Source organism: Saimiri boliviensis, chromosome 1 (assembly GCF_048565385.1).
Source record: "Saimiri boliviensis isolate mSaiBol1 chromosome 1, mSaiBol1.pri, whole genome shotgun sequence".
NCBI lineage: Eukaryota > Metazoa > Chordata > Mammalia > Primates > Cebidae > Saimiri > Saimiri boliviensis.
The window spans coordinates 263,957,197-263,983,382 of NC_133449.1; the positions used below are offsets into that span (position 1 = coordinate 263,957,197).

At 37.5% G+C, this 26,186-nt stretch overlaps 1 protein-coding gene across 1 annotated transcript in view; it reads left to right on the plus strand.

Moving 5' to 3' along the window:
- LIFR (LIF receptor subunit alpha) overlaps positions 1-26,186 on the plus strand; it is an 81,590-nt gene that overhangs the window by 21,908 nt on the left and 33,496 nt on the right. The window contains exons 2-7 of the mRNA XM_039469026.2: positions 4,452-4,612; positions 6,239-6,353; positions 7,793-7,932; positions 11,465-11,628; positions 23,031-23,205; positions 24,263-24,517. Of these exons, the coding sequence (XP_039324960.2) occupies positions 4,474-4,612; positions 6,239-6,353; positions 7,793-7,932; positions 11,465-11,628; positions 23,031-23,205; positions 24,263-24,517 (988 nt within the window). The 5' untranslated portion in view covers positions 4,452-4,473. The remainder of the gene's footprint in view (positions 1-4,451; positions 4,613-6,238; positions 6,354-7,792; positions 7,933-11,464; positions 11,629-23,030; positions 23,206-24,262; positions 24,518-26,186) is intronic.

Here is a 26,186-nt window from a genome sequence, read left to right on the forward strand (position 1 = left end):
TCTGTCATGTTTCCCCCTCCCTCTCACCTGCCTGTCCCACCACCGCCACCATATTTATGTGTATTTATAGAGAAGGGTTGTAGGGAGAGGAGAACAGAGACAAAATAAATAACAAAATGTGTTGGGACTACAGTTTCTGGTATTCAGTTTTACTTTTCTCAATTCTTTTTTTTTAATTTTCTTCAGGACAAAGGCCCTAAACCTTATGTACACTGGAACCAGAGTTCTCAAGGTTGAGAAAAATAGAAGTCAAAGTATATGTATGACCACTCAGTCTTCACAAAAAGAACTTTAAAAGCATAGGGGGACGCTGTTGACAGGACCGAACTTTGCCATGTGGGGCCCTAAGCTTAAGTTCTGCCTGTGCTTCAGGATGGTCTAAGACTGAGGTCAGCATATGTGTAAATAAATAGAACCAGATATTCTTCCCTCCATTTAACAATTTTATTAATTTATTCCGCATGATTACTTTTCTTTAGCAGAAGGGTTTATTGACTTTTAAAATCCTTTAAAATAATTATATTAGTATAGGAAACCAACTGATAACCCTTGGGCAGGAAGGATACTGCCCATGAGCATATTTTGTTTGGCCTTGAGAATGTGTAAAACATATGTATTATTTTCTTATATTTACAAACTTTGGTGTTTCATTTAGAATGCCAGATTTGCACCTTGTGTGGAAAAATCAGTATATTTGGCAAAATGAGGCTGGGGACTGCCACCTTAATGCTAGGCAGGGGGCTGCAGTTTGCACCTGCTGTGAATATATTTGTTACTTGCTTTGCCTCTGCATATTTGCATTTGTACCCTGTTGCTACATCCTAATTTTGAAAGTTAGCTCCTGAAATTCTATAAAATTTTGTTTTTCTCTAATGAATAAGGCATTGACAGGGAAAGAAAGTGAATTCTGATAATGTTCCTATCAGGAATGAGCAGAGAAAAGCTTCACAAGCCTCCCTTTTTTTCTGAAAGTACCTCGGAAGTCTCTTTTCATGTGTTGTTCTGGCTCACAGTAAGTCCGTTTGAAAGTTTTGCTTGGTTGGGTAGTCAGTTGTGTTATAAGCATAATATTGTATTGCCCAAATGACTTGCCCAGAATTCTCTATGTAAATGTATCACATTATAAAGTCTTCTTTATTATCCTGCTTATTTTATGTTAAGCAGGCTTCGGTGACATTGCCATTGATCCTTCTGTCCCTGAGCACTGCCTTCCTCCTGCTCACTGACCTCAGCAAAGTCTTTGATCCGTGGCTGTTGCTGGCGTAGGCTTTGTGTGAGCTCGCTCCTGTCTGCATGCCTGTTCCTCTGCTAGCAGGAATGGAATATTACAGCTTCGTTTTGGGAAGTCTCTTATGTGGATCCTGAATAGAGCATGCCTCTGTGCTCCAACGGTGGAGGCTGAAGCAGGGAGGGATTAAGTGATTTACCCTCAGCCATACCACTAATTAGTAATGGAGCCAAGATTAGAGTCTAAATCTGGAAGCACCTGGTCCAGAGCGCTTCCTCAGCTGCCTCCCTCCACCCCTTCTTGCACTTCTTCCTGGCATGGCAGTAAGGCCTGTGTTTCTTTTCTAGGATAATCAGAACTTGTAGTGAGGGACTGTTTCATTTCAAGATAATGTTTAGCCAGTCAGTGAATATGGTTTATGATTATTTTAGTCAGGGTTTGAGTTTTAGGGTCATGTTTGGCTCCATTACTCAGTTATTCTTGTATGGTTGTGTAATTCTATAAATTCATCAGCTGGCATTTTAGACATTCCGTGAATACATTTTCGTTCTAATAAGTAAACTCAATGACCCTGGAATTGACTAGGAAGTTATTCATTCATCCAGAAAATAATAGAACAATTTTGAAATGTGTGCTCATGCCTTGTGCATCTTTTGGTTATAATTATCTAAGCTATTTGGGATTCATTTCCTGGGTGTTTGACAGCACTTAACAATAACCAAGAAGAGATTTTGACATCTGCTTTCACTAAGAAGAATATTTTTTGAATTCTCTCAATGGGCTCCAGTTATTTAGATGTTGGATCTCTTTATCCAAGTCTCTTTTTCCCACATTTTGTATTTTTTTCTGAAAGATTACTCAATCTTTTAATTTTAATTTTTAATATCAGGCAATATGTTTAACTTCTAAGAGCGATTTTTCCTGTTATTCCTTTTTCATTGCATCCGCTTGTTTTTTGATGGTTATGCCGTGTTTGCTCTGAGGATTCTATTTAGAGTTTTTTAGGTTCTTTTTTTTTTTTTTAAGTTTTCTTGTTTCCCTTATCACCCCCATTTCCTCTGGAAGTACTTTTCATTTTCCTTTTGGTTATCCTAATTTTCTCTTTATTTTAGCCTTTGTTATGTTTTGTGATCCTTGGTGCCCTGTGCCAATGTTGGAATACAATGAAGCAACTTTAGGTCTGACACGGAGTTTTCAGTGCATCGGAAGGACTTGTTCGCTGGTGGCTTCCCTCTAGGAAGAAAGGATAAATGGTGGATGGGAATTTTATTACTCTGGGGTACCCTAAATGTCCGATGTAGAAAGTCTTCTTCTTTGGCGCCCGTCTGCATTAGCTACTCTGGATTTCTTTCAGACAATTCTTTTAAGTTCTATAGGAAGGATGCCTCTGTTTAGAGTGGATACTGGGAGCATGTTGAGGTTGATATCTGTAAACAGATCTTAGAATCCTTTAGTTTCAGCTCTGTACCTCCAAGCCGTCTTCCTCTTGCACCAGAGAGGACTGAAGATGTTATGGCCATTCATCTAAAATTGTTTAGCCATCAGATTTAGTCATCATTCCCTGTGCTTCCTCTGTGTTCCCTACACCTCAGACAATACACAAAATACACAAAGAGCTGTTACCACCTGCCAGACACTATTGCAAGCCCTTTACACATGTTTGCTCACTGGAGACTCACAACACCTTTGGGAGGAAAATACACTTATCACCTTCACTTTACAGATGAGGAAACTGAGGCACAGAGACTTTAAGGTCACATGATAAGTGTCATAGAGTGTATTTGGGGTCTCACAGTAAGTGGCCTGGTTGGGATTCAAACCCAGTCTATATTATCAGCCACCACTCTGTCCTCCTGTAATGTGCTGATAGGATCTTCCCTCCATCTCTAGAACAGATTCTGAAACTGACCACCTCTTGCCACTTCCCCTCTGAGACCCTCAGCCCTGTCACTGGAAACCTTATTTGGGCTGTGTTTTCTCTGCCTCCGTTCTCTGCCTGTAAGCTCTCTGCTACACAGCAGCAGAGAAGTCTTTCTAAGGTGCAGATCAGACTGTGACTCTCCCGTGGTGAAAACATTCAGATAGCTTCTCATCTCAGCCACATTAAACGCCATACCATTCTGATGGCCGTGAGGCGCTCTGTAACCTGACCACCTGCCTCTCTGACTCCTCTCTCTATTCGTCTTTTCTTCTGTCCTTAAACATGATGAGCTTGTCCATGTCCTAGAGTCTTGCTGCTGTTTAGAGCACTTTTCCCATCTTATCGTCACAATGGTCTCCTCATCAGGAAGGTCTCGGCTCAGAATCAGACCTTCACTCCCTCACATACACTCAAGACATTGCCTTAGTGAACTTTTAAAAGCACATGTCAGGATCTGAAATGCCTTATTTGTCTGTCTCTCTGAACTAGAGTCTAATCTCCTTGCCAGGAGGGGCTCTGTCTTTGTAGTGCTTTGCCTGCAGGGCTGGACCAGGCCCTGGCATTCGGGAGGCTGCCACTAAGTGCCTGCTGACAGATCTCTCCTGAGCAGTGCCTTCTGTCACAGCCCCTCCCACCAGTCAGTCATCGCTCTTCTAAATGTTTCTGTCTTCAGCATTTCTGTAGAGAGCTCTTCTACCCATGGTCCTGTTCCCGTTACAGTTGTTGGGGGTATTTGTTGAACTGCAGCCATTTGTGTCATTTAGTTTTTTTCTGTAACATCTCCATACTGTTAGCCTAGTTTTTTCTCTTTAAATTATTAAATTGATATGAAATGGAAACTTTCCATCACCATGTAAATGGGAAACAAAGCTAATATAATTTGTCATAAATTATTAAACACAAGTTAACGTACTAATTAAAATACATGAAAATATCAATTCAGGTATTACTTGAAATTGCCAAAACTTCAGTCTCATGCACTGCTTTTCCACATTTTAGTAGTGTTAGAGAGTTGATAGCCATGTGCTTATAATTTTTTATAATTTTGTAATTATAGTTATAATTTTTAACTTGAAGCCCATCATTTGAAAATTGACCTTGTAGTAGATACGTAAAGCAACAGCTGTGTCTAATCATTGATGTCTCCGCAAGCCAGGGAAGCTTGAGTTTGAATATCTCCAAACTCTCTAAATGTACAGTATTTCAGAATCTGTTAGAATCTATTTGAGTGTTTGTGTGCACAGTGTAGGGTGAGCCTTCAGAACAATCTGAACACCATCTGAAATTCCTCTCCTAACCTAGGACTGACTGCATTGCACAGACGATGGATATTTACGTGTGTTTGAAACGACCATCTTGGATGGTGGCCAGTAAAAGAATGAGGACTGCTTCAAATTTCCAGTGGCTCTTATCAATATTTATTCTTCTATATCTAATGAATCAAGTAAATAGCCAGAAAAAGGGTAAGTGCATCAGCCTTCCAGAGAATAAACAGATTTTGCAGTTTTATTTCCATTCTGATGATGAAGCAGTTTTGTTTCTTTGTTGACCCCTTTAGGATTTTCATGGTTAAAATTCATTTTTTTTTGGTCATCTTTTATCTATGTATTTTTAGTTTCTTTTAAAAAGATCTTTAATGACAGATGAAAATATTATTTTACTATAAAAAATTAAGATATAATTTACATACAATAAAATTTGCCTTTTTAAGATTTAGTTCTTTGGGTTTTGACAAAAATGGTTATGTAACCATCAGCACAATCAAGATGGAGAACAACCCCGGCACTGCAAAAACTTTCTGGCTGCTCTGGAGTCAGCTGTCCCAGCCCATCCCCTGCCAGCACTGCCTTGTCTCCATAGACACTGTTTTCTGTCTCTATAATGCTACCTTTTTAGAATATCTTATCAATGAAGTCTAAATATTTTAAAATATGTTACCATCTTATTGAAATATGTTAAGAATGTTTATGTAGATATTTTGTAGCTTATTTTTATAAAGAAATTATCATCCTCCTGCCCTTCGGTTTAGTTTTTATATTATTTCCATATTTAAACACATTTCTTTTCCCTAAGGTCATTCATTAAATTATTATGATGATTATTGCTGCTTTATAAAATGTAAGCACTTGTCATATTTTCTGTCTAATGTAAATAGCTTTATAATTTATTGCTATAGTGAACATCGTACCAACTGTGTACAAAAAAATTTTTTTTTCGTTAACATTTATAGAGTCTGAGATGGACTGCCTTTTTTATTATATAGTTGCCTTTTCCCCTTCGTTCCCTCCTGCCTTCCCTCTCCCTCTCTCTTATACCCATCTTCTTTCTTCTCACTTTCTTTTTAGGGTGACTTATTTCATTGCATAGTGCTTACCTGTTGCATGATGTAATGTTACTTTATAGATGTGAATAAGTACTAGTAAGATTGTAATCTTCTGAATTGTTACTTTTTACTGTTTAGGCCTACACCACAAATATATTTATTAAATGAACTCGTGAGTTTATTAATGTTTAAATGTAATATACTTCGTAATAACCTAAAGATTAATTATGGGAGTCTACCAAGGGGGCAGTCTGGTAGCAAGCAGTGAAGTGGTGGTGGCTAGGAGTTTCAGAGTTTTGTTTGAAGACATGGAAGGCACATTGCTTTTACTTAAGACTTGTTTTTTTTGTTTTGTTTTGTTTTGTTTTGTTTTCCTTAAGTGGGGCTATTGAAGATCAAGAGATGCTAGAATTCCCTCAAGCCCTCTCTTTGTCCCAGTATGGAATCTATGTAAACAGCCACTCATTCCCTCAATTTGTCTTAGTCACTTGGAAGTGGAATTTTTGATAGCAAAAATTTTGACCCCAAAATGATCTAGTGGCTGGTCTGCTTTCATCAGTGTACCTTTTAGTTTTTTGTAACCAAAGCTGCAAAAAGAAATAGAAAACGAGTCCACTCCCATGATTTCAGGATCATCTGTTTGAAAATAACATGGGCTCTGTGCAGGCACACATGCTTGTGCTTACAACTGAAAATGGTTGACCTTTTAGAGTGTCTTATTAAGCATCTTCTGTGTTTGTGTGTGTGTATGTTTCTCCTTCTCCAGAGGGTCCTCATGATTTGAAGTGTGTAACTAACAATTTGCAAGTGTGGGACTGTTCTTGGAAAGCACCCTCTGGAACAAGCCGTGGTACTGATTATGAAGTTTGCATTGAAAACAGGTAATTTCATTCACTTTAATTCACAATGAGCTGGGTTGAATTGCAGAATCGACCCTCAGTTCTTTCTTTTGTTTCTTGCTTGTGAAACGAAAGGGTTATTTCCTGCTTGTGTTCTGTGTCCAGCACAGTTTGTTGTAGGGCCCTAGGCATTTTGAGGTATGGTGGCAAGATGAGAAGAGGGGACAGAGTCTGCACTGGCTTTCAGAGCTTCCATCTTGATGTGGTAGATAAGACTGTCACTGAGATTTCTCCCACCAGATAAAGCCACATGGCCATGACTTGCTTCAGAGATGTAGAGGATGGTCTTATTGTGAGTCCAGAAGCGGGAGCCTGAAAAGTTGGTGAAGAGCACACATGCCCACCACAGGCCAAACAGAGAAAAGATTATTTCTGGCCCCCTGCTCCCCTGCTCCCCTGGGAGATCCCAATAAACAAATAGTAGCAAGGCGGTGGGTTTTGTGCAAGGGAGTGGAAACTAGGAGTATGAAAGTCCAGAAAGGCTGTCAGAGGAGGTATAATTCTGGAGTAGGCACAGTCAGTTTTCTCAGCAGAAAAGGAATAGGAGGACATTCTACCCTGAAAGAATATTGGTACAATGGCTTGAATGTATGAGGTGGCATGATTTGGAGAATTCAGGTGTTTTTGCATTGCTGATGCCTAAAGAAGCCTTGCCATGTGAGGTTTAGAAGGGGGTGAGCTGGACCCATTCAAGTTCAGAGTCCTAAGCACCCAGCCCTAAGGCTGGGGCTGAGTGATTAGTTGAGGCAGGAATGCAAGAGAAATGGAAAGTCCTTTTAATAAAGTAAAATACTTTTGAGTAGTTTGAAACATACATGAACAACAGTATATGGAATGTAAGCATGCTGAGGAGATAAGGCCTGTGGAACAAGAGAGGAAAGTACCATTTTGCGTAAGAGATACCAGGGGAACTGGAAGCATTTGTAAAGCAGAACTGAAGAGGAAGTTCTGTTAAGAATAAATGGAATAAACCATGAGCCAAGGAAGAGGAACAGGTGAGTTGCTAGTTTCATTTCCTCTGTTAGCATCCAGTGAGCACCGTCCTACCATGAGGAGCACTGTGATGCGCTGGTCCCCAGCGAAGGGGTGGAGCATGAGCAGTGGAATTAAGGCTACAAAGGGAAGGTTGAGGCGGGATTTTGAAAGGCATGCAAAAACTCCAGATGTATGGAGTCATCTGTGCTTACCTACTTTTGTACAATGCGGTAGTTTTTACTACCACCACATTGGTAAAATTAAAAAACAGATTGGTATCAATTTGTTTTTTTTTTCAGTCTTAAAATGCAGTATAGCCTATCATGTTTTTGCACCAAAAAGGACATAAAGTATTTTCCATTGTACTTTGTGTTAACCAAATTTTTTATGAAAATTATACTATTAATTTTATTTACTAATTAAAATTCAGTTTATTATTATTACAGGTCCCATTCTTGTTATCAATTGGAGAAAACAAATATTAAAATTCCAGCTCTTTCACATGGTGATTATGAAATAACAATAAATTCTCTTCATGATTTTGGAAGTTCCACAAGTAAATTCACATTAAATGAAAAGAACGTTTGTAAGTATTTGAAAACAAACTCAATTGTAAAGTAACTCAAGTGCCATTGTTAGTATTGTAGCGCCTTCTAGTTCTTTGAATTTCATGTGTTATGCTCATACTTTTAATTTACTCAGCAACCTTCCTATCAGTTGTAGATGGTAGCCAAGATCAGAAGGAAGTAAACTTTTCTTCTAGCCAGTCAAAGTAGCCCAGAAGTCAAGCTCCTTCCCTCAGTCCCATACTCTTTCCTTAGCCCCCCTTTCCTCCTTGTCTTCTGCATACCTTCCAGGAGTCCTCAGATGCGCCTTGCTCTAGGGCATAGTCTTATCAGGGAAGCTACTGAAAAATGAAAATATTAGAATCAGAAAGACAAATCAAGACAAATTCTAGGAGATTCAGTCAATTAACAGTTGATTGTGTTTTACATATATGCATTGTAGTGGTAGCATTTTAAATAATAATGGTCCTGAACGTGATTAAAATAACAGTATTGAGGTAAGAAAATTGAAAAGCAAATTAGGTGAGTGTAAAGAAGAGATGGATACATCAGCAAATCTTTGAGCATCTACTATGTGCAAGAGAAGCTCTGCAATGCTTGTATAGCTGTTCTTTAGAGGATCTGAGTCTCTTGTCAATTTGTTACTAAATAAAAGTATGAAAATTAAGTGTCTGTGGATCTAAAGATACTTTCCAAATTATAATATAAAGCAAACAAGATGTTGTATGTACACACACAGTAAAGTTTGTACCTACCAAGTGTAAGTACGGAAAAGTCTTCATAAGATTTTTAATTTCTACATTTCTTAAAATGACCTGGAAATTTGGGTCATTCTGAAGCAGAATAAATAATGTGAGTCCTGTAAAAAAGCTGGGAAGACTCTTATCTCCTGATGTTCTAAGGAAGCAACAGCACATAGGTTATGGGTAAAGCTGAATTAGCATTAGAAGAAAATACAAAAGATTTTCATTAAATTTCTTCCCTATTTAAAAAGTTCTGAGTTTCTAGAAAGCAAGTTAACATTGTCCTCACATGTCTGTTTAGCACACACAAAAAATGCAGATGGCAGTTCATGGGAGCTTAGGGGAAACTTCCCTATATGCTATAAAGAAAAGGAAGGGAACAGTGGCTTTTAAAAATCCTTTTATTTGTAATTATGGCCATTACTGTCTTTAGCTTGAAATATTGAATATGACTTGTTTTTAAGGGTAGCCCACTGCTATTTAAATAAAATGGAAATTATGTGGACTTTTCAGGGAGGGAAGCATTTTGAAGATGAGCGTTGCCTTAGTAAAATACTCCCGTGTTTTATAAATTGTAAGTTACTACATCATGTGACATCCTCAATCATTTGAAAGAAGAACTGTGTTCTTGGAAGCCTCTTGCTGTTTTCTAGTCACACTAGCACCCAGAACTTTCCCTGCTCTGGCACCAAATCAGCTTCTTGCCCCTCATTTGTCTGTGTTTTTCCTTTTCTTTAAGCAGCTGCCCACTTATAACTTCTTTTATAAAGCACCCTCTACTGTCCTTATACAGCTGTGTAACTGTTGACTTTGCTGTGTAGTTTAGACTGTAAATCCACACGCTCTGTGTCCTGTATAGCCCTAAACACTACGTAAATCCAGTATCGAGCACTGTGTTAGGCAAGTTTTAGTTAAATCTATTTTTAATATCTTATTTTTAAGTTTCAGCGTTAATGTGTATTGATTTGTTCTGCCCTTTTGGTCATTTAGCATATTCAGCTACCCTAGCCCTGCACTCTCCTGCAGTTTTGGGCTCACCATGACTTTATATAATTGGTCCTTGAGCTTCTAGGATAGAAATGAGGCTAGAAAGGATGAGTCTCTGGATTTCTTCTAACTCACCTTTGCTTCACTGTTGTTTGAGGAGGAAACATGCAAGAAAGTCCAAGACTCTCTGATTCTCAAACCAGAAAGCCTACATTTCATAGAATGGAACATGCTCATACCTTTTTTGTTTTCCATTGATCCAAAATTTTCTATGATTTACCTGTCTTTAGGGAGATTTAATGATTTTCAAGGATATATTAGTCTTCCTGCTACCTTTTTTAGTGTCCTGAATTCTCCTAGAAGATGCCCAAACCTTTGGGCATGGAGTTTTCTCTTTACCTTTTGTAATGCAGCCTCAAGGCCCACCGTTCTCCTACACGACTTTCTCAGATGTTAGCACTATCCTTGCCAGTGGTTTTTCCTCAGTCTTCCTCCGTAAACTCTGTTTTATTTGGCCCAGGTAACAACTATTTGTTTTTATTTTGACGATCCTGGATTTTCTCTGGTTTCCTTCTGCCTCTAGGATTCCCTCTCTGGATGTTTACTGGTGTTTTTGGTTCCTCAAAGGTATAATTGTCTATTGGCAAAGGAGCTGGTTTATGTCTGTGTGTTCATGCTCCTTTCTTCGCTATACTCAGTGAGTTCCTGTCAAGTCTACATCCACGGTTCTGACTCCATGGTGTCTTCTTTCCCTGACACTTATCCACAGCCAGGCTTCTGTGTCCCTTCACAGTGGCTCTGGATTCCTTTTGCTTCTCTTGCTGCTTTCTGAGCTAGAAACTTGAGAGATATTGGTTTCCCTTTTTCATTAGAACCAACTCTTTATTTCTTTGATCTAGTCATTTCTTTGAAATGTCCATGACATACTGTCTTTTCCATAGATGGCATCTTACTTTATGTCCTTGTTACTGTAGCCAGGATTGCTCCAGTGGTCTCCTAACTGGTCACCTTATCAACTATTTCAATTCCCCACAGTCTGGGGATATCCATATCACTGATAAAGGAACCTTTCTGAAACACTTCTTATATGCTGCTACTTCTGTGCAGAAACCACTGGCTTCTTAACTCAATGCCTTAATCACTGAGGCAATCCTGCTACTATTTAATGCTGTCTAAAATCAGTAACAGCATTTTCAAGTGGGTGACATCCCCCAGCATGAGGACTCTGACACCAGAAGATGCCTGAGACAGCTGCAGAGAAAACAGAGGGAAGCTTTTACCAAAGGAAGCTTTCTATACTTTGTCATTTTCTTAGGGCTGGCCTACAGCCAAACAAAGGAAGCTCCTTTTCTTCTCTCCAGTGTTGCCTATCTTTAGATTCCTGACTAAATGACACTTGAGTACTGTGGAAACCTAGTTCCTGCTTGTATTAGAAAGTGGGCTGTGGATTTCAAGCAACCAGCTAATAAGTAATTTTCTTAAATTTGGCTGATTAAGCATTGAGAGCTGCCTCTACAACTAAATTACATATTTGTTCTTTTTCAGAAATTTGACAGAATATTGGTCGTTTCCCTTTCTCATTAGAACCAACCCTTAATTTCTTTGATCCAGTCATTTCTTTGAAATATCCATGACATTTTATCCTTTCTATAGATGGCACCTCAGTCCATGCTCTTATTAGTTTCTAGAGTTTCCTTTTAAATCTTGATTATTTTTTAGTCAAGAAGGAATAGAGTTTATAAGTAGTTGATTAATGGAGTTACAGTGTGAAAAATCATTACTTATTTTACTAAGTCTTCTCTTTTGTTTCCTTTTTTTAAAGCCTTAATTCCAGATACTCCAGAGATCTTAAATTTGTCTGCTGATTTCTCAGCGTCTACATTATACCTGAAGTGGAATGACAGGGGTTCAGTTTTCCCACATCACTCAAATGTTTTCTGGGAAATTAAAATTCTACGTAAAGAAAGTATGGAGCTTGTAAAATTAGTAAGTTTGAACAAAAAGATATTTTCTTCCTATGACATTAAAGAAACTGAGTAATTTTTTCAAGAAGTCTTAAAGTGGTATCAGTGAACTTTTGGATTATTCAGAAAGTAAATCAGATATCTTTCAAGATTCATTAAAAACATGCTATGATTCAAAAATCACTTGTTAATTATTAAATTATGTATAACCATTATGGATAGCTTAGGAAATTAAGGGAGGAAGAAGCCGTGATTTACCACTTGAACATAGTAAGTACTGTCTTTCTGTATTCCTGTCTGGGCTTGTTTATATGCATGTTTTTATGTAAATGAAAGTGTACATTTAATTTAGTGTATTATTTTATCTTTGTCTAATGTTTTAAAGCATATTTAGCTGTAGTAATTGCTAAGAAACTTTTTATAAATTTCTAAGCTTGGAATTTATCAGTATGTGCTTTTTCTCTCTCTTGTTTTTTTAGTCCTGTTTATGAATGGTCTGTAAGGAGTAATGAACAACAGTTATGAAAAGTTTGACAGCTGTTACATGGAAATACTCACTTTCAGCCTTTTACTCTTTTTCTTGATAGATTTGTAATTTGCTTAGTTACAGGTTTAAGAATTAGACCATCTCGTGATTTTATAGTTTATTTGTTCAAGTTGCTCAAGTGCGTAGATAAGATAGTAAAGATAATAAATAAAATTATTCTATATTTCATACTTATTGTTTCTCTTTGACAACCCCTGTATTTCTTTCCTAAAATAACAATAGTTAGCACCTAGGCTATATGGGACAATAGTCTATTGCTCCCAGGCTGCATACAAACCTGTATGGCATGTTACTGTACAGAATAATGGAGGCAATTATAATATAAGGGTAAGTATTTGTGTATCTGAATATAGAAAAAGTACTGTAAAAATGTAGTATAGAAGAATTTAAATGGAGGTGGGGCTTCAAGATGGCTGACTAGAGGCATCTCATACTCACTTTCTCTACAAAGAAGAACCAAGATAGGGTGTAGTAGATAGTCACACTTCAAATAGATCATCCTTTAGAGAGCATCGGGATTCAAGAGAAGTGACAGGAAGCACTTAAAGCAGAGAAAGAGAGGAAAGTGAGGCAGCCAGCAGAACACCAGCAGTGACTCCGCTGCCAAAGTGCATTTCGTGTGTCCAGATAGAGTCCCCTGCCTGCAGCTGCTGAAGCACAAGTGGGGCGAGATGTGCCACCACTGGAGTTGAAGTGTGAGCAAAGCGCAGACTGCAGCTGCTGACACTAGAAGGCAAAGTGTGCATTTCCCACTTGCATGCCTATGGCTACCACTGAAAGTAATCCTCCCCACCCCCTCTAGCAGCGCCGCAGCACAACCACTGCTGCTGTGCACCTGAGCATTCTGCAGGAAGCCAGGAAACACTGCATGCTTCCCTACCACAGCTAGTATCTCCATGCACCACTAGGGGGCCTGAGGAAAAGCCCACCCAGCTTTGTTCTCTTGCCCTGGTGCCAGAACTTACAGCCTAGGGGCCTAGGAATCACCTAGCCTAGTCTACCACCATTAGCACCTGAGCATTCCGCCTAGGGGCCTCAGATTGGGCCCACACACCCTGCTGCTACCACCACAGCTAGCACCTACTGCACATGCTACCTGTGAGACTGAAGACTGGCCCACTCAGCATATTGTGTCTACCACCAGCACCAGAGTGCACTGCTCAATACCCAGTGGGTTATCCCACCACGGCTGCTGCCATCACCCACATGACACCTGCTGGCCAGGGGCCTGAGAACCTACCCAGCCCACCACTGTCACTACCAGCATCCAAGCAAGCCACCTGAAAGCTCAAGATTGAACCCTTTGGACCCGCTAACAATGGGGCCAACGAATGCCTTCCTTGGGCCCAAGGACTAGCATACTCAGCTTACCACTGCCACTGCTGGGACTCAAAGACTGGCCCACTCTCACCACTCTTACTCAGCATAGTACTGGGAGTACAAGCCAGAGCAGTCGGGCAAGAGAGAAGGTAAAAGTCATCTAAATTAGGAAAAAGAGAGTCAAATTGTCCCTTTTTGCTGGTGATATTATCTTGTATCTAGAAAAGCGTGAAGACTCCCCCAGGATGTAAAATCAATATAGAAAAATGAAAAGTGTTTCTATATGCTAATAATGAACTGGCTGAGAAAGAAATCAAGAAAGCAATCCAGTTTACAATAGCTACAGAAAAATAAAATATGTGGGAATAAATTTAACCAATTAGTTGAAATATCTCTGTAAGGAAAACTATAGAACTGATGAAAGAAATTGAAGGGACACAGACATTCCATGCTCACAGATTAGAAGAATTAACATCATTAACAGGACCAAACTGCCCAAAGCAATCTGCACATTCAGATTCAATGCAATCTCTCCCAAAATACCAATATCATTTTCCACGGAAATAGAAAAAAAAATCCTAAAATTGATATAAAATCAAGAGAAGCCTGAATAGCTAAAGCAATCCTGAGTAAAAAGAACAAAGTTGGAGACATCACACTACTCAACTTCAGAATATATTAAAAAGTTATCTATAATAATCTAAACAGCATGGTACTTGTATAAAACTGGATACATATACCAATGGAATAGAGTAGAGAATCCAGAAATAACTGGTTTTATAGCCAACTGATCCTTGACAAAAATATACATAGTTGGGGAAAGGATATCATCTTCAATAAGTGGTATGGGGAAAATTGGATATTCATAAATGAAACAGGATCTCTGTCTCATCATATACAAAAATCAACTCAACATAGATTAAAGACTTAAACATAAGACTAGAAGTATAAAACTACTAGAAGAAAACATGGGGAAGATACTGCAGGACATTGGTCTAGGCAAAGATTTTATCGCTAAAACTGGAAAGCGCAGACAACAAAAGCAAAAATAGACAAATGAGATTATATTAAACTAAAAAGCTTCTGCACAGCAGTGGAAACAATGGAGTGAAGAGGCAGTCTTTTGAATGGGAGAAAATATTAGTTCTACAAAGGACTAATATCCAGAATCTACAGAGAACTAAAACAACTCAACATTAAAAAAAAAAATTCTCCCATTGAAAAGTGGGCAAAGGACAAGAATGGCCATTCTCAAGAGAGGACATACAAATGAATAGCAGGTATATGAAAAAATGCTCAATATTACTACTTAGCAGGGAAATAACAAATTTAAAAAAAAACCACAGTCAAATCAGCTCACCTCTGTTAGAATAGCTATTACTAAAAAGACAAAAAAAAAAGTATATGTTGGTGAGGGTGTGGGTGTAAAGGATGGGAAGCTCTTACACAGTGTGATTGGGAATGTAAATTAGTACAACTACTATGGAAATCAGTATGGAGATTTCTCAAAAAACTAAAAATAGAACCCCTATACGATTCAGCAGTCCCACTTCCAGGTATCTGTCCAAAGGGAAAGAAACCAGTATATCAAACGGTTACCTGAATTCACATGTTTATCATGGCAGTATTCACAATAGAAAATATATGGAATCAACCTAAGTGGCCCTCAGATGAGTAAAGAAAATGTAATATATACATATAGTGGAGTTCTCTTTGGCCATAAGAAAGTAATCATGCCCTCTTCAGCAACCAGGATAGAACTGGAGGTCATTATGCTAACTGAAATAAGCCAGGCACAGAAAGATAAATATAGTATGTTCTCACTCACTCATGGAGGCTAAAAAAGCTGATCTCATGGAGGTAGAGATATTACTAATAATGGAATGATAGATACTAGACGCTGAGGAATGGTGTGTTGGTGGGACAGGGGCAGGAAGAGAGGTTGGTGAATGGGTACAAATATATAGTTAGATAGAAGATAGAAGTTCTAATGTTAGATAGCCAAGTAGGGTGACTGTAGTTAGAATCCATGTATTATATATTTCAAAGTAGCTAGAAGACTTGAAATGTTCCTAACACATAGAAATGATAAAAACTCATAAGATAATGGATACCTCAAATACCCTGATTTGATTATTACACATTCTGTGCATGTAACCAATACTCACCTGTAGCCCATAAATTTCTATGTATCAATAGACTGTTTAAACCAATAAAAAATGGTACACCTGTATAAGGCACTGTGAATGGAGCTTGCAGGACTGAAAGTTTCTCTGGGTGAGTCCGTGAGTGAATGTGAAGGCCTAGGACATGACTGTTTACTACTGTAGTCTTTATAAACATGTTACACTTAGACTACACTAAATTTATAAAACTTTTCTCTTTCTTTGTTAATAAGTTAACCTTAGCTTCCTGTAACTTTTTTACTTTATAACTTTTAATTTTTGAAAAAATATTTGACTCTTTTGTATTAACACGTAGCTTAAAACACATTGTACAGCTGTACAAAAATACTTTTATATCCTTACACTATAAGCTTTTTTGAATGTTTAAAAATTATTTTTCAGTAACTTTTAAAGCTTTTTTTGTTAAAAACAAAGACAAAAAATTCACACATTAGCCTAGGCCTACCCAGGACAAAGATCATCAATACCACTGACTTACACCTGTTCATCTTGTCCCGCTGGAAGATCTTCGGGGCAGTAACATGTCTGTAGTTGTCATCTCCTCTGATGACAATGCCTTCTTCTGGAATACCTCCTGAAGGACCTCCTTGAGGCTGTTTTACAGTTAACTTTTAAAAACATGTAGGAGTACACTCTAAAATAATGAAAGTATAGTACACTAAATGCATACAGCAGTAATACAATCATTTATTATTGTTATCAAGTATTATGTACAGAATACAATTATACGTGTTACACTCTTATATTAGCAGCACGTAGATTAATTTATACCAGCATTGCAGCAGACACATGAGTAATACATTGCACTGTGACATCATGTTGGCTATGATGCTGCTTGGTAATAGGAATTTTTCAGCACCGTTATAATCTTATAGGACCACCATGGTATATGTGGTCCCACATTGACTGAAGTATTGTCATATAGCACATTACTATATACCTTGATTCTTTTTATCCTCACAGCAGTCCCAGAAGGTTGATACTATTATTATTCCCATTTTAAAGATGATACAGAGTCACAGGAACACTTTAAGTGGTGGAGTCAGGATTCCAACCCAGGCGGCTTGATTTGAGTCTGTGCTCTTCACTGCTACCATTTATATTTTATAAGAAATACATATTTTTTAATTTAAAATGTCCTCCCCTTCCTTCTCACATATCCTATTTGAACTTAAATTTGAAGGCTCAGGTCAAATTCTACCCTTTATTTTATTCATTCATTTATTCATTTGTTTTTAGAGATAGGGTTTTGCTTTGTCGCCTTGGCCAGAGTGCAGTGGCATGATCAGATAGCTCACTGCAGCCTCCAACTCCTAGGCTCAAGGGATCCTCTTTCCTCGGTGTCCAGAGTAGCTAGGACTACAGGTGCATGCTGCTGTGCCCAGATCTTTTTTTTTTTTTTTTTTTTTTTTTTTTGTGGAAATCGGGTCTCTCTTTTTTGCTCAGGCTGCCGCCTCCTTGTTTTAAAGCCCATCTTAATTCAGCCTATAAACTCTCACTTTCCTTTATTCTAATGGGAAGTCTTGTATGTTAATCTGATTTGCAGCTAGCTTTGATATAGCTCTACCAGTCCTGTATTAAAGCTATTTATTTAAATGATATTGCTTAACTCGTCATTATGGCCTAACATTTTGCATTCTGGGTTTCCACTTACAGCCCTAAGATAACACCTCAAACCTCATTTTTATCATTTGTAAAGTGGCAATATTTGCTCTAGGGTCTACAGCGTAAATAGTATGATATCTGTAAAGCTGCTGAACAAATATTATTTGTCACCACTTTCTTTTGGGATGAGGCTTTAAAAAAGTTTTATGGTATTATTATACTTTTAAGTTCTGGGATACATGTACAGAATGTGCAGGTTTGTTACATAGATATATACGTGCCATGGTGGTTTGCTGCACCCATCAACCCATCATCTATATTAGGTATTTCTCCTAATGCTATCCTTCCCCTAGCCTACAACAGGTTGTGTGATGTTCCCAGGTGTGTGATGTTCCCCTCCCTCTGTCCATGTGTTCTTATTGTTCAACTCCCACTTACAAGTGAGAACATGTGGTGTTTGGTTTTCTGTTCCTGTGTTAGTGTGCTGAGAATGATGGTTTCCAGCTTCATCCATGTCACTGCAAAGGACATGAACTCATCCTTTTTTATGGCTGTGTAGTGTTCCATGGTATATATGTGCCATATTTTCTTTATCTAGTCTATCATTGATGGGCATTTGGGTTGGTTCCAAGTCTTTGCTATTGTGAATAGTGCTGCAATGAACATATGTGTGCATGTGTCCTTAGAGTAGAATGATTTATAGTCCTTTGGGTATATACCCAGTAATGGGATTGCTGGGTCAAGTGGTATTTCTGGTTCTAGGTCCTTGAATCACCACACTGCTTTCTACAATGGTTGAACTAATTTATACTCCCACCAAGAGTATAAAAACATTCCTATTTCTCCACATCTTCTCCAGCATTTGTTGTCTTATGACTTTAATGGTCGCCATTCTAACTGGCATGAGATGGTATCTTATTGTGGTTTTGATTTGCATTTCTCTAATGACCAATGATGAGCTTTTTTCCCTATGTTTGTTGGCCACATAAATGTCTTCTTTTGAGAAGTATCTGTTCATATCCTTTGCCTACTTTTTGATGTTTTTTTTTTCTTATAAATTGTTTAAATTCCTTGTAGATTCTGGATGTTAGTCCCTTTGTCAGATGGATAGGGATGAGGCTTTTTTATTTTTAATGTAACGTGAGAAGGAACTAACTGGAGAATACTAGAATTAAAGAGGGACACGCAAATGTGAGTGAAATCAGACAGAAGGGACTGTTAATGCTACAACCATATAGCTCATTCTGCAGGATGCATAAGTCAGCCAATGACAAGATAGTAATGCCCTACTTTTGGGAAAAAATATTTGGGAAAATAATAACAGGAAGCAATGAAACTAGAGAAAGAACACATTTATTTAGAACTGTAAATGAAGAGGGAAAATGCCCCAGGACATTTTTATTAATAGTATATTATTTATGTCAGTATTTAAGACAAAATTGCTTGTGATCATTTTGCGATGTCATAATCCTATTATTTTGTAATAATGCTATTATTTGGTAATAATTTAAAAATCAAGAGTGCTTTGCCTTCATGTTTCACTTGTGATGCACTTGTCTGTCCCTGGTTTCTGTGTGTCCAGCTGTAGGAGCTATGTGCTGTGCATACCAGGAAGGGCTCACCGGGCACTGCTCCCCCCACACAAATACTCCTCCTCGAATTTCCCTGGAAACAACTTGTTTCAACTCTGTTAACTGATCCCTTTCATATTTATCTTCATTTCTTCAAATAGCATGCTTATGTTGCTATTTCTTGATAGCAGCCCCCTCCCTTTCCTCCTCTCCCCTCACTGTCTCATTTCTCTCTGCTCCTCCCTCTCTCTCCTCCTCCCTGCAGCCTGTCATTTTCCTTTCTTTTTCCGGTAGAATCTGTGATAATTTTTGGTAGAACAGTATTCATCATTTGCATTATGGTCTGTAAACAATATTCACAATTTTTTGTATACTTCTTATGTTATCTTATTTTTTTGTTTATTTCTCTGCTTCATTAATCCTAAATTCTCTCAGGCTGTGTAGATATTCTTGAAATTTTCAAATATGCTAAGTACTTTAACACTTGTATCTTTGTGAATAAATCTCCCTGAGGATCTTCTAATTGACTTCCCAATGTTATTCACAGAAGGCTCACATAGATATGGATAATATTTGTATAGCGGTGTGTGATAAATAGCTGAGACTGCTTATGGCCAGAGGTATCAGAGAGGCTCCAGTAGTCTCAACCCCTACCAAGCAGTTGTAGGTTTGAATGGATTAATACCTAGATATATTTATAACCCAGTCTAGATCGACCTGAGTGTCTTTCAGCGCATTCCCTAGGAAGCTGTGGTCCAAGGGATCTCCATTATCTAGGGTATTTCCAACAACTTTGTTTTATGATGAATCTTCCTTTTGCTAAATTTCCTTTCTCTTAATCCCTCATTTTTGTGGAAGTGTATGCACTTGTCCCTTGATATCAGCAGGGGATTGCTTCCAGGACCTCCCTTAGATACCAGAATTCAAGGATGCTCAAGTTCCTGATGTAAAATGATATAATGTTTGCATTTAAGCTACAGGCATCCTCCTGTATACTTTAAACCCTCATTAGATTATTTGTAAAACCTAATATGATGTAAATGTTATGTAAATAGTTGTTATACTGTGTCACTTAAGGAATAAGGACAAGAAATGTCTGTACATGTTTAGCACAGATGGAAATTTTTTTCCAAGTATTTTTTTATCCACTGTTGGTTGACTCCACAGATGAGGAGCCATAAATACAGGGAGCCAATTGTATTCAGTAGTTATTTGCTATTCTAGATATTCTCTGCTATCTGTAATAGCTAGCTTGCAGATGTACTTTATTCTTTTAATTTAATTATCCGAAAATTTAAAAGCTTGTCTATTAATAATATTGAAAACTTGCAGAGGAAATGGAACTTTCAAACATTACTGGTCAGAGTGTAAAATGTTTACCAAATGAATACATGGAGATACCACATTTATGAAAATGTCACTTCTACATTTAAGCATGATTACTAGTTTAACTGGGTATAGAATTATAGGTTGGGAAATTTTGTCAAGATTTTGAAGGTATGATTCCACTGTTTCTTAGTGTGGATCTATCTTTATCTATTGTACTGGACACTCATTGGGTCCCTTCAGTCTGAAAACATGTGTGTCACCTTGGGAATTTCTTGTTATATTTCTTTGACTTGTCCTTTTCTGTCTTCTCCTTTTTTCTTAGAACTTCTGTTCTTCATGAACCTTCAGCAACAACACTAATTGTTTTTATGTTTCTTGTTTTCTATGTATGTTCTATTTTCTGGGAAATTTTTTCTAAACTGGATTTTGCATCCTGCTATTGAATTTCTATTCCTATGTTTTTTAATTTATAGAAGATCCTTTCTTCAAGAGGATTTCTGTTCTTATTTTTTCCTTTTTTTTTTTTTTTTGAGACAGAGTTTTGCTCTTGTTGCGCAGGCTGGAGTGCAGTGGGGCAATCTTGGCTCACCACAAACTCTACCTCCTGGGTTCAAGTGATTTGCCTGCCTCAACCTCCCGAGAGCAGGGATTACAGGCATGCGCCACCACACCTGGCTAATTTTGTATTTTTAATAGAGACGGAGTTTCTCCATGTTGGTCAGGCTGGTCTTGAACTCCTCACCTCAGGTGATCTGCCTGCCTGGGCCTCCCAAAGTGCTGGGATTACAAGCGTGAGCCACCACGCCTGGCTTTTTTTTTTTTTTTTTTTTTTTTTTAATGTATACAGATTCTGTTTCATATCTCTGAGGATAGTAATGATTTAAATTTTTTTTCCGGCATACCCTGTTTCCTCACATTTTTTCTTTTTCTTTTCAGTTATTGACATTCATATTAGAATTTCTTATACACGTTCTGGTCATCCTGGTTGCTGTGCATAGTTAAGTGAAGGGATCTTAAATTTTTTTTTTTAAATCGAATTGGAATTTAGGTTTTCCTGTATAGGACTGGTTGATGGGGGTTCCGTCTAGAGTGATGAGGATGGGCTATGTAGGTGCCAAATGCCTAATGTTATTTTAGCTACTTTTATCTTGACCTGTTCCTATGCCTCAGAAAAGTTCATTTAGACTATTACCTGGTTAGGATTAATCTGGCAAACCAGTATTCCGGGAGCTGAGCAGTGGAAGAAGGCACAGGGTAGCAGTCCCCCTGTTTTTGGAATGACAGTCGCCATTTTCATCTCTTCCTGAAATTTTTCAATCCAAAGATAATTCTGTTTTACTTTTCCAGAGCATAAATCTATTTATTCTTCTGCCAAGGTAAACAAAGGTAGTCCTTAGGTAGCATGGAGTTGGGGAAGGGATCTGGGTAGCCAACATATCTTTAAATGACTTTCAAGCAGTCCTGCTATTTTGAGCTCTTTATTTTCAGGGGAGCCTGGGACAGCCACTCACTGAGCCCTTTGGCATTTCTGTGATAGAAACAAGGTGGTTTCCTGGATTTCCCATTGGATGCTTAAGATTTCATTTTCTCAGGTCTTCTACATCAGTTCCCATCATCCGTTTTCTAGCTTCCAGATTTTAGTGATGTTGCTTTATCTCCTATATTTTGTCTTTGTCCATCTACACCTTTAAAAAAAAAATCTGTTTACTCTTACTTTGGAGTTGATTTCAGGAAATAAGGGAGAAGGAAATATTTGTTTGATCTGTTGTGTTTACCTGAAAGTCCCAAGCACCTCAATATTTTATTGAAATCTTGCTCATTTCTCACAATTGATAATAATATTTTGTATTAGTATAATATACATAAACTTCTATTTAAAAATAAAAGTAAATATGTAGAATACTTATATAAAAAACAAATCTAGTCTAAAACTATTTTATTGAAATGTTGCTCCTCTCCTTGACTTAAACTTTTGAAAGTACAACCCCATTAATTACTTTTACAACATGAGAAATTGAGATCATTAGGCAATGATATACAGGTTGAGCATCCCTAATCTGAAAATTCAAAATTCAAAGTGTTTCAAAATTCAAAACTTTTTGAGCACCACCATGATGCTTAAAGAAAATGTTCATTGGAGCATTTCAGATTTTGGATTTTTGTTATTTTATTTATTTGTTGTTGTGTTTAGACAAGATATCACTCTGCCACCCAGGCTGGAGTGCAGTGGCATGATCTCAGCTAACTATCACCTTGATGTTCCAGGCTTAATAACTCCTCCCACCTTGGTCTCCTGAGTTGCCAGGACTACAGGCACAAGCCAACATGCTCGCCTCATTTTATTATTATTATTATTATTATTTATTATTTTGTAGAGAAGAGGTTTTGCTGTGTTGTCCAGGCTGGTCTTGTACTCCTGGGCTCAAGGGATCTGCCCGCCTCAGACTCCCAGAGTGCTGGGTAAATTACAGGTGTGAGCCACTGTACCCAGGCAGATTTTAGATTTTTAGATTACAGATGCTTATCTGAGAAGTATATTATGCAATCTGAAAAAATCAAAAATCTAACACACTTCTTGTCCCAAGGGATAGTCAATCTGTATTTTCTTGCATACTAAACTAAATGTATCAATGAATAACAATATCTTATATAATACATTAGGGTCTAAAGTTGAAGAAGTAAACAAAAATGAATCATGATTATTGTTACTCTGCTATTATACTTTACACAAAACTGAGTTTTATTAAAGGACAGACCATAAACTTTGCTGATGATTGTATAGAATCCATTGTGTCTTTTAATTCTAAAAGAAAGCAAAACATATTACTACTTGGAAATACAATTTCGTGTTTGTGTTCATTTTTAGGTGACCCACAACACGACTCTGAATGGCAAAGATACACTTCATCACTGGAGTTGGGCCTCAGATATGCCCTTGGAGTGTGCCATTCATTTTGTGGAAATTAGATGCCGCATTGACCATCTTCATTTTTCTGGTCGCAAAGAGTGGAGTGACTGGAGTCCTGTGAAGAACATTTCTTGTAAGCTTAGGTTTAAAGAATTTTTGTTTCAAATGAATTAGATTAGCCTTACTTAAGATTAAGATTTAGTTGCATTCAGTTCTCATAACCTCATTCAGCTTCATAAGGGTCACCTGGCAGCTTCCAAGCCCACCATCCCTGGAAATACTGATTCAAAAAGTCTGAGATAGACTTCAGCAGTCTGTTTTGAAAAAACTTTCTGAAAGGTTGGATAAACATCCCGGTTTAAAAATAAGTGTTGTAGGAGTTGAAGAGCATTAAAAATTGTGTGTAGATGATACTGAAATGAAATATGTATATAAAAAAATAGTTCCCAATTCCTGGCTCACAGAGCAGATCCCTAGAGGCTACATAGTTGTTGCCAGGAACACGGGGGTCTGCAAGCATACCAAAAATCATCTGTCCTTTAAGTAAAACTGATATGCAGGGAGAATGTTGGCAGTTTGGATGAGGGGGCCTGGAAAATTGTTGACAGTAAAGTGAAACCCTGAAAAAGTTGGCTGTCATTGTAGAGATAGATCACTCTATGGAGAAAAGGATTAGAGGAAGGGGACTAGATGAAAGAACATGTTTTTTTTTTTTAGGATATGGAGTACTTGGGGCATATATTTAGGCTGTTGGAAAGTAAGACATATGCCCTAAATACATCGAATAAAAGGAATGGAATTATTTAATTAGTGATTTTTTGGGGGGTGTGGATTGTTCACATGTGTATATAAGCCCACTGATTGAACCTTTAGACTTCTTAGACATAAACCTGTGACATTAACCTTAGACATTGACCTGTAATTTGCTTCTGCTTCCTCACCATTATCCCTTCATAAGTAAATAAAACCACATACACTTTTAAAAAATGTCTTGTATATATCTTGCTCCTAAAAACCTGTGGAACACACCTTTTCTTTGGACCATCATCATTACAAAGCACCTAACAGTGTGTAGTGTATATACTGGACTATTTTAAAAGTCATATTATGAAAAAAAAGTCTTAAAATACAGAAAATTTATGTAAAAGACTTTCATATAAAATGTTTATAATTCATCTTTTTCTTTCTAGGGACACCTGATTCTCAGACTAAAGTTTTTCCTCAAGACAAAGTGATACTTGTAGGCTCAGACATAACATTTTGTTGTGTGAGTCAAGAAAAAGTGTTATCAGCACTGATTGGCCATACAAACTGCCCCTTGATCCATCTTGATGGGGAAAATGTTGCGATCAAGATTCATAATATTTCTGTTTCTGCAAGTAGTGGAACAAATGTGGTTTTTACAACCGAAGATAACATATTTGGAACGGTTATTTTTGCAGGATGTAAGCATATGATTTTAAAGAGAGAATTCCTGTTAACATGTTTTGGTTCTCCTTGAAAGCTTTAATTCTTCTGGAGTTGGGGATGGGGGACTGATTCTGTTTCTTTCTCATTTATTTTTTCTTTAATATAAGTGATAGCAAAGGAGGCACTAGAATATTTACTTGTTCTAAAATGAATTGCAAGCTTGTTTTCTGCATACCTGTATCTGTAAAAAAAATACTATTTACATTTTACTTTTGAACAATACAGGAATCATTCTGTCTTGTCAGAGTTCATATTACATTAGAATTGACAGATTAAAATATACTGAAAAATGACTCTTAGCTCATTTGGAAACTCCCTATAGCAGTTTGAGAGATCACATCCCTGTCCCTTAACAACAATAAACTGTTCTTCGTCTCTATTGTTTTGTCATTTTGAGATTGTTACATAAATGTAATGATACAGTATGCAGATATGGCAGTAGGGCGTGGGGGGCAGGAGGGCATGGGTGAGGAGAAATGTACTCTCCCACTGCATTCTATATATGATATATGCTCGTCATTTAAGACGTCTGTATTAACATGATCACCCTACAGTCTAAAATTCCATGATATTTCCAAAAGTAGTTGTTTGTTGGGGGCTGCCCTGCCCATTTGGCTTGTGTTAAATGTCCACAGACAAGTATTTAGAATTTTTAGGTCTCAATTTTAGAGATTTTCTGCCTCCCTTGTAGCATCTGTAATGTTTTGGTGTCACTGACAGCTTCATCTCCATCAGTGAGTCTCTTCCTCCCTGCTTGCTGAATTAGAAGTCTGGGATTTTGGTCTGAAGGTCACATGATAAAGTGTGTAAGATAGATTGACTAGATCTTAGTGATTTTCTTTTTTTTTTTTTAAATATACTCCTCCTCTTTGGTCTAGATGAGCAGCTCTCTTGTTTACCCATACAGTACGTCTTGATGAATTTCACTCAGATACTGCTGTATTCCCAAAGGAATAACGGGGCTTAGGTGCACATCTCAGCTTGATGGCTATAATCTGACTCTTTTTGTCTTCTCAGTAATGCATTTGGAATTCAAGTGAAAGTGAGGTTACATTCAAATTTAAATTCTGGAAATCATATTTTCCTTCTTAATGGAATTTTAGGAAATTACTTGCAGCATTTCTCATAAATAGTCCTGGAGTCTGAGTTGAGACCCAGTGGTATATGTAGTGAAGTTACTTCATGAGCAATACCAAAAGTGAGCTATTGCTTAAAAGTGTGAAAGAAGAAATTAAAACTTAAAAGATGAGACTATGACCTATTTCCATTTCTCTTATTTCAGTGTTGTAATCTTTTATCATAGTAATAGAAAAAGCTGTTTTAATTTATAATTTAACCTTCATTTATAACGTTTAGAGGTTGAAATGTTGTACAACGTTTGTTGAGCAGTAGTAACATCTCCCTTCAGAGGGAACGTTTTGGAAATTTATAAGAGCAGGTTATTTTGTGAATTCAGGATCAGGATTCATTTATTTCCTTTTCTTTGTGGATATCTTGTTAAGATATCATTTACTAAAAAGACTGAAAAGAAATTTAGAATCAGCTTATTAGTTTTTCCCTAGACAAGTGTGTGCGTAAGTGTGTGCGTGCACACACCTACACAATCAAAACCTGCTGGAATTTTTATTGGGATTACATTAAATC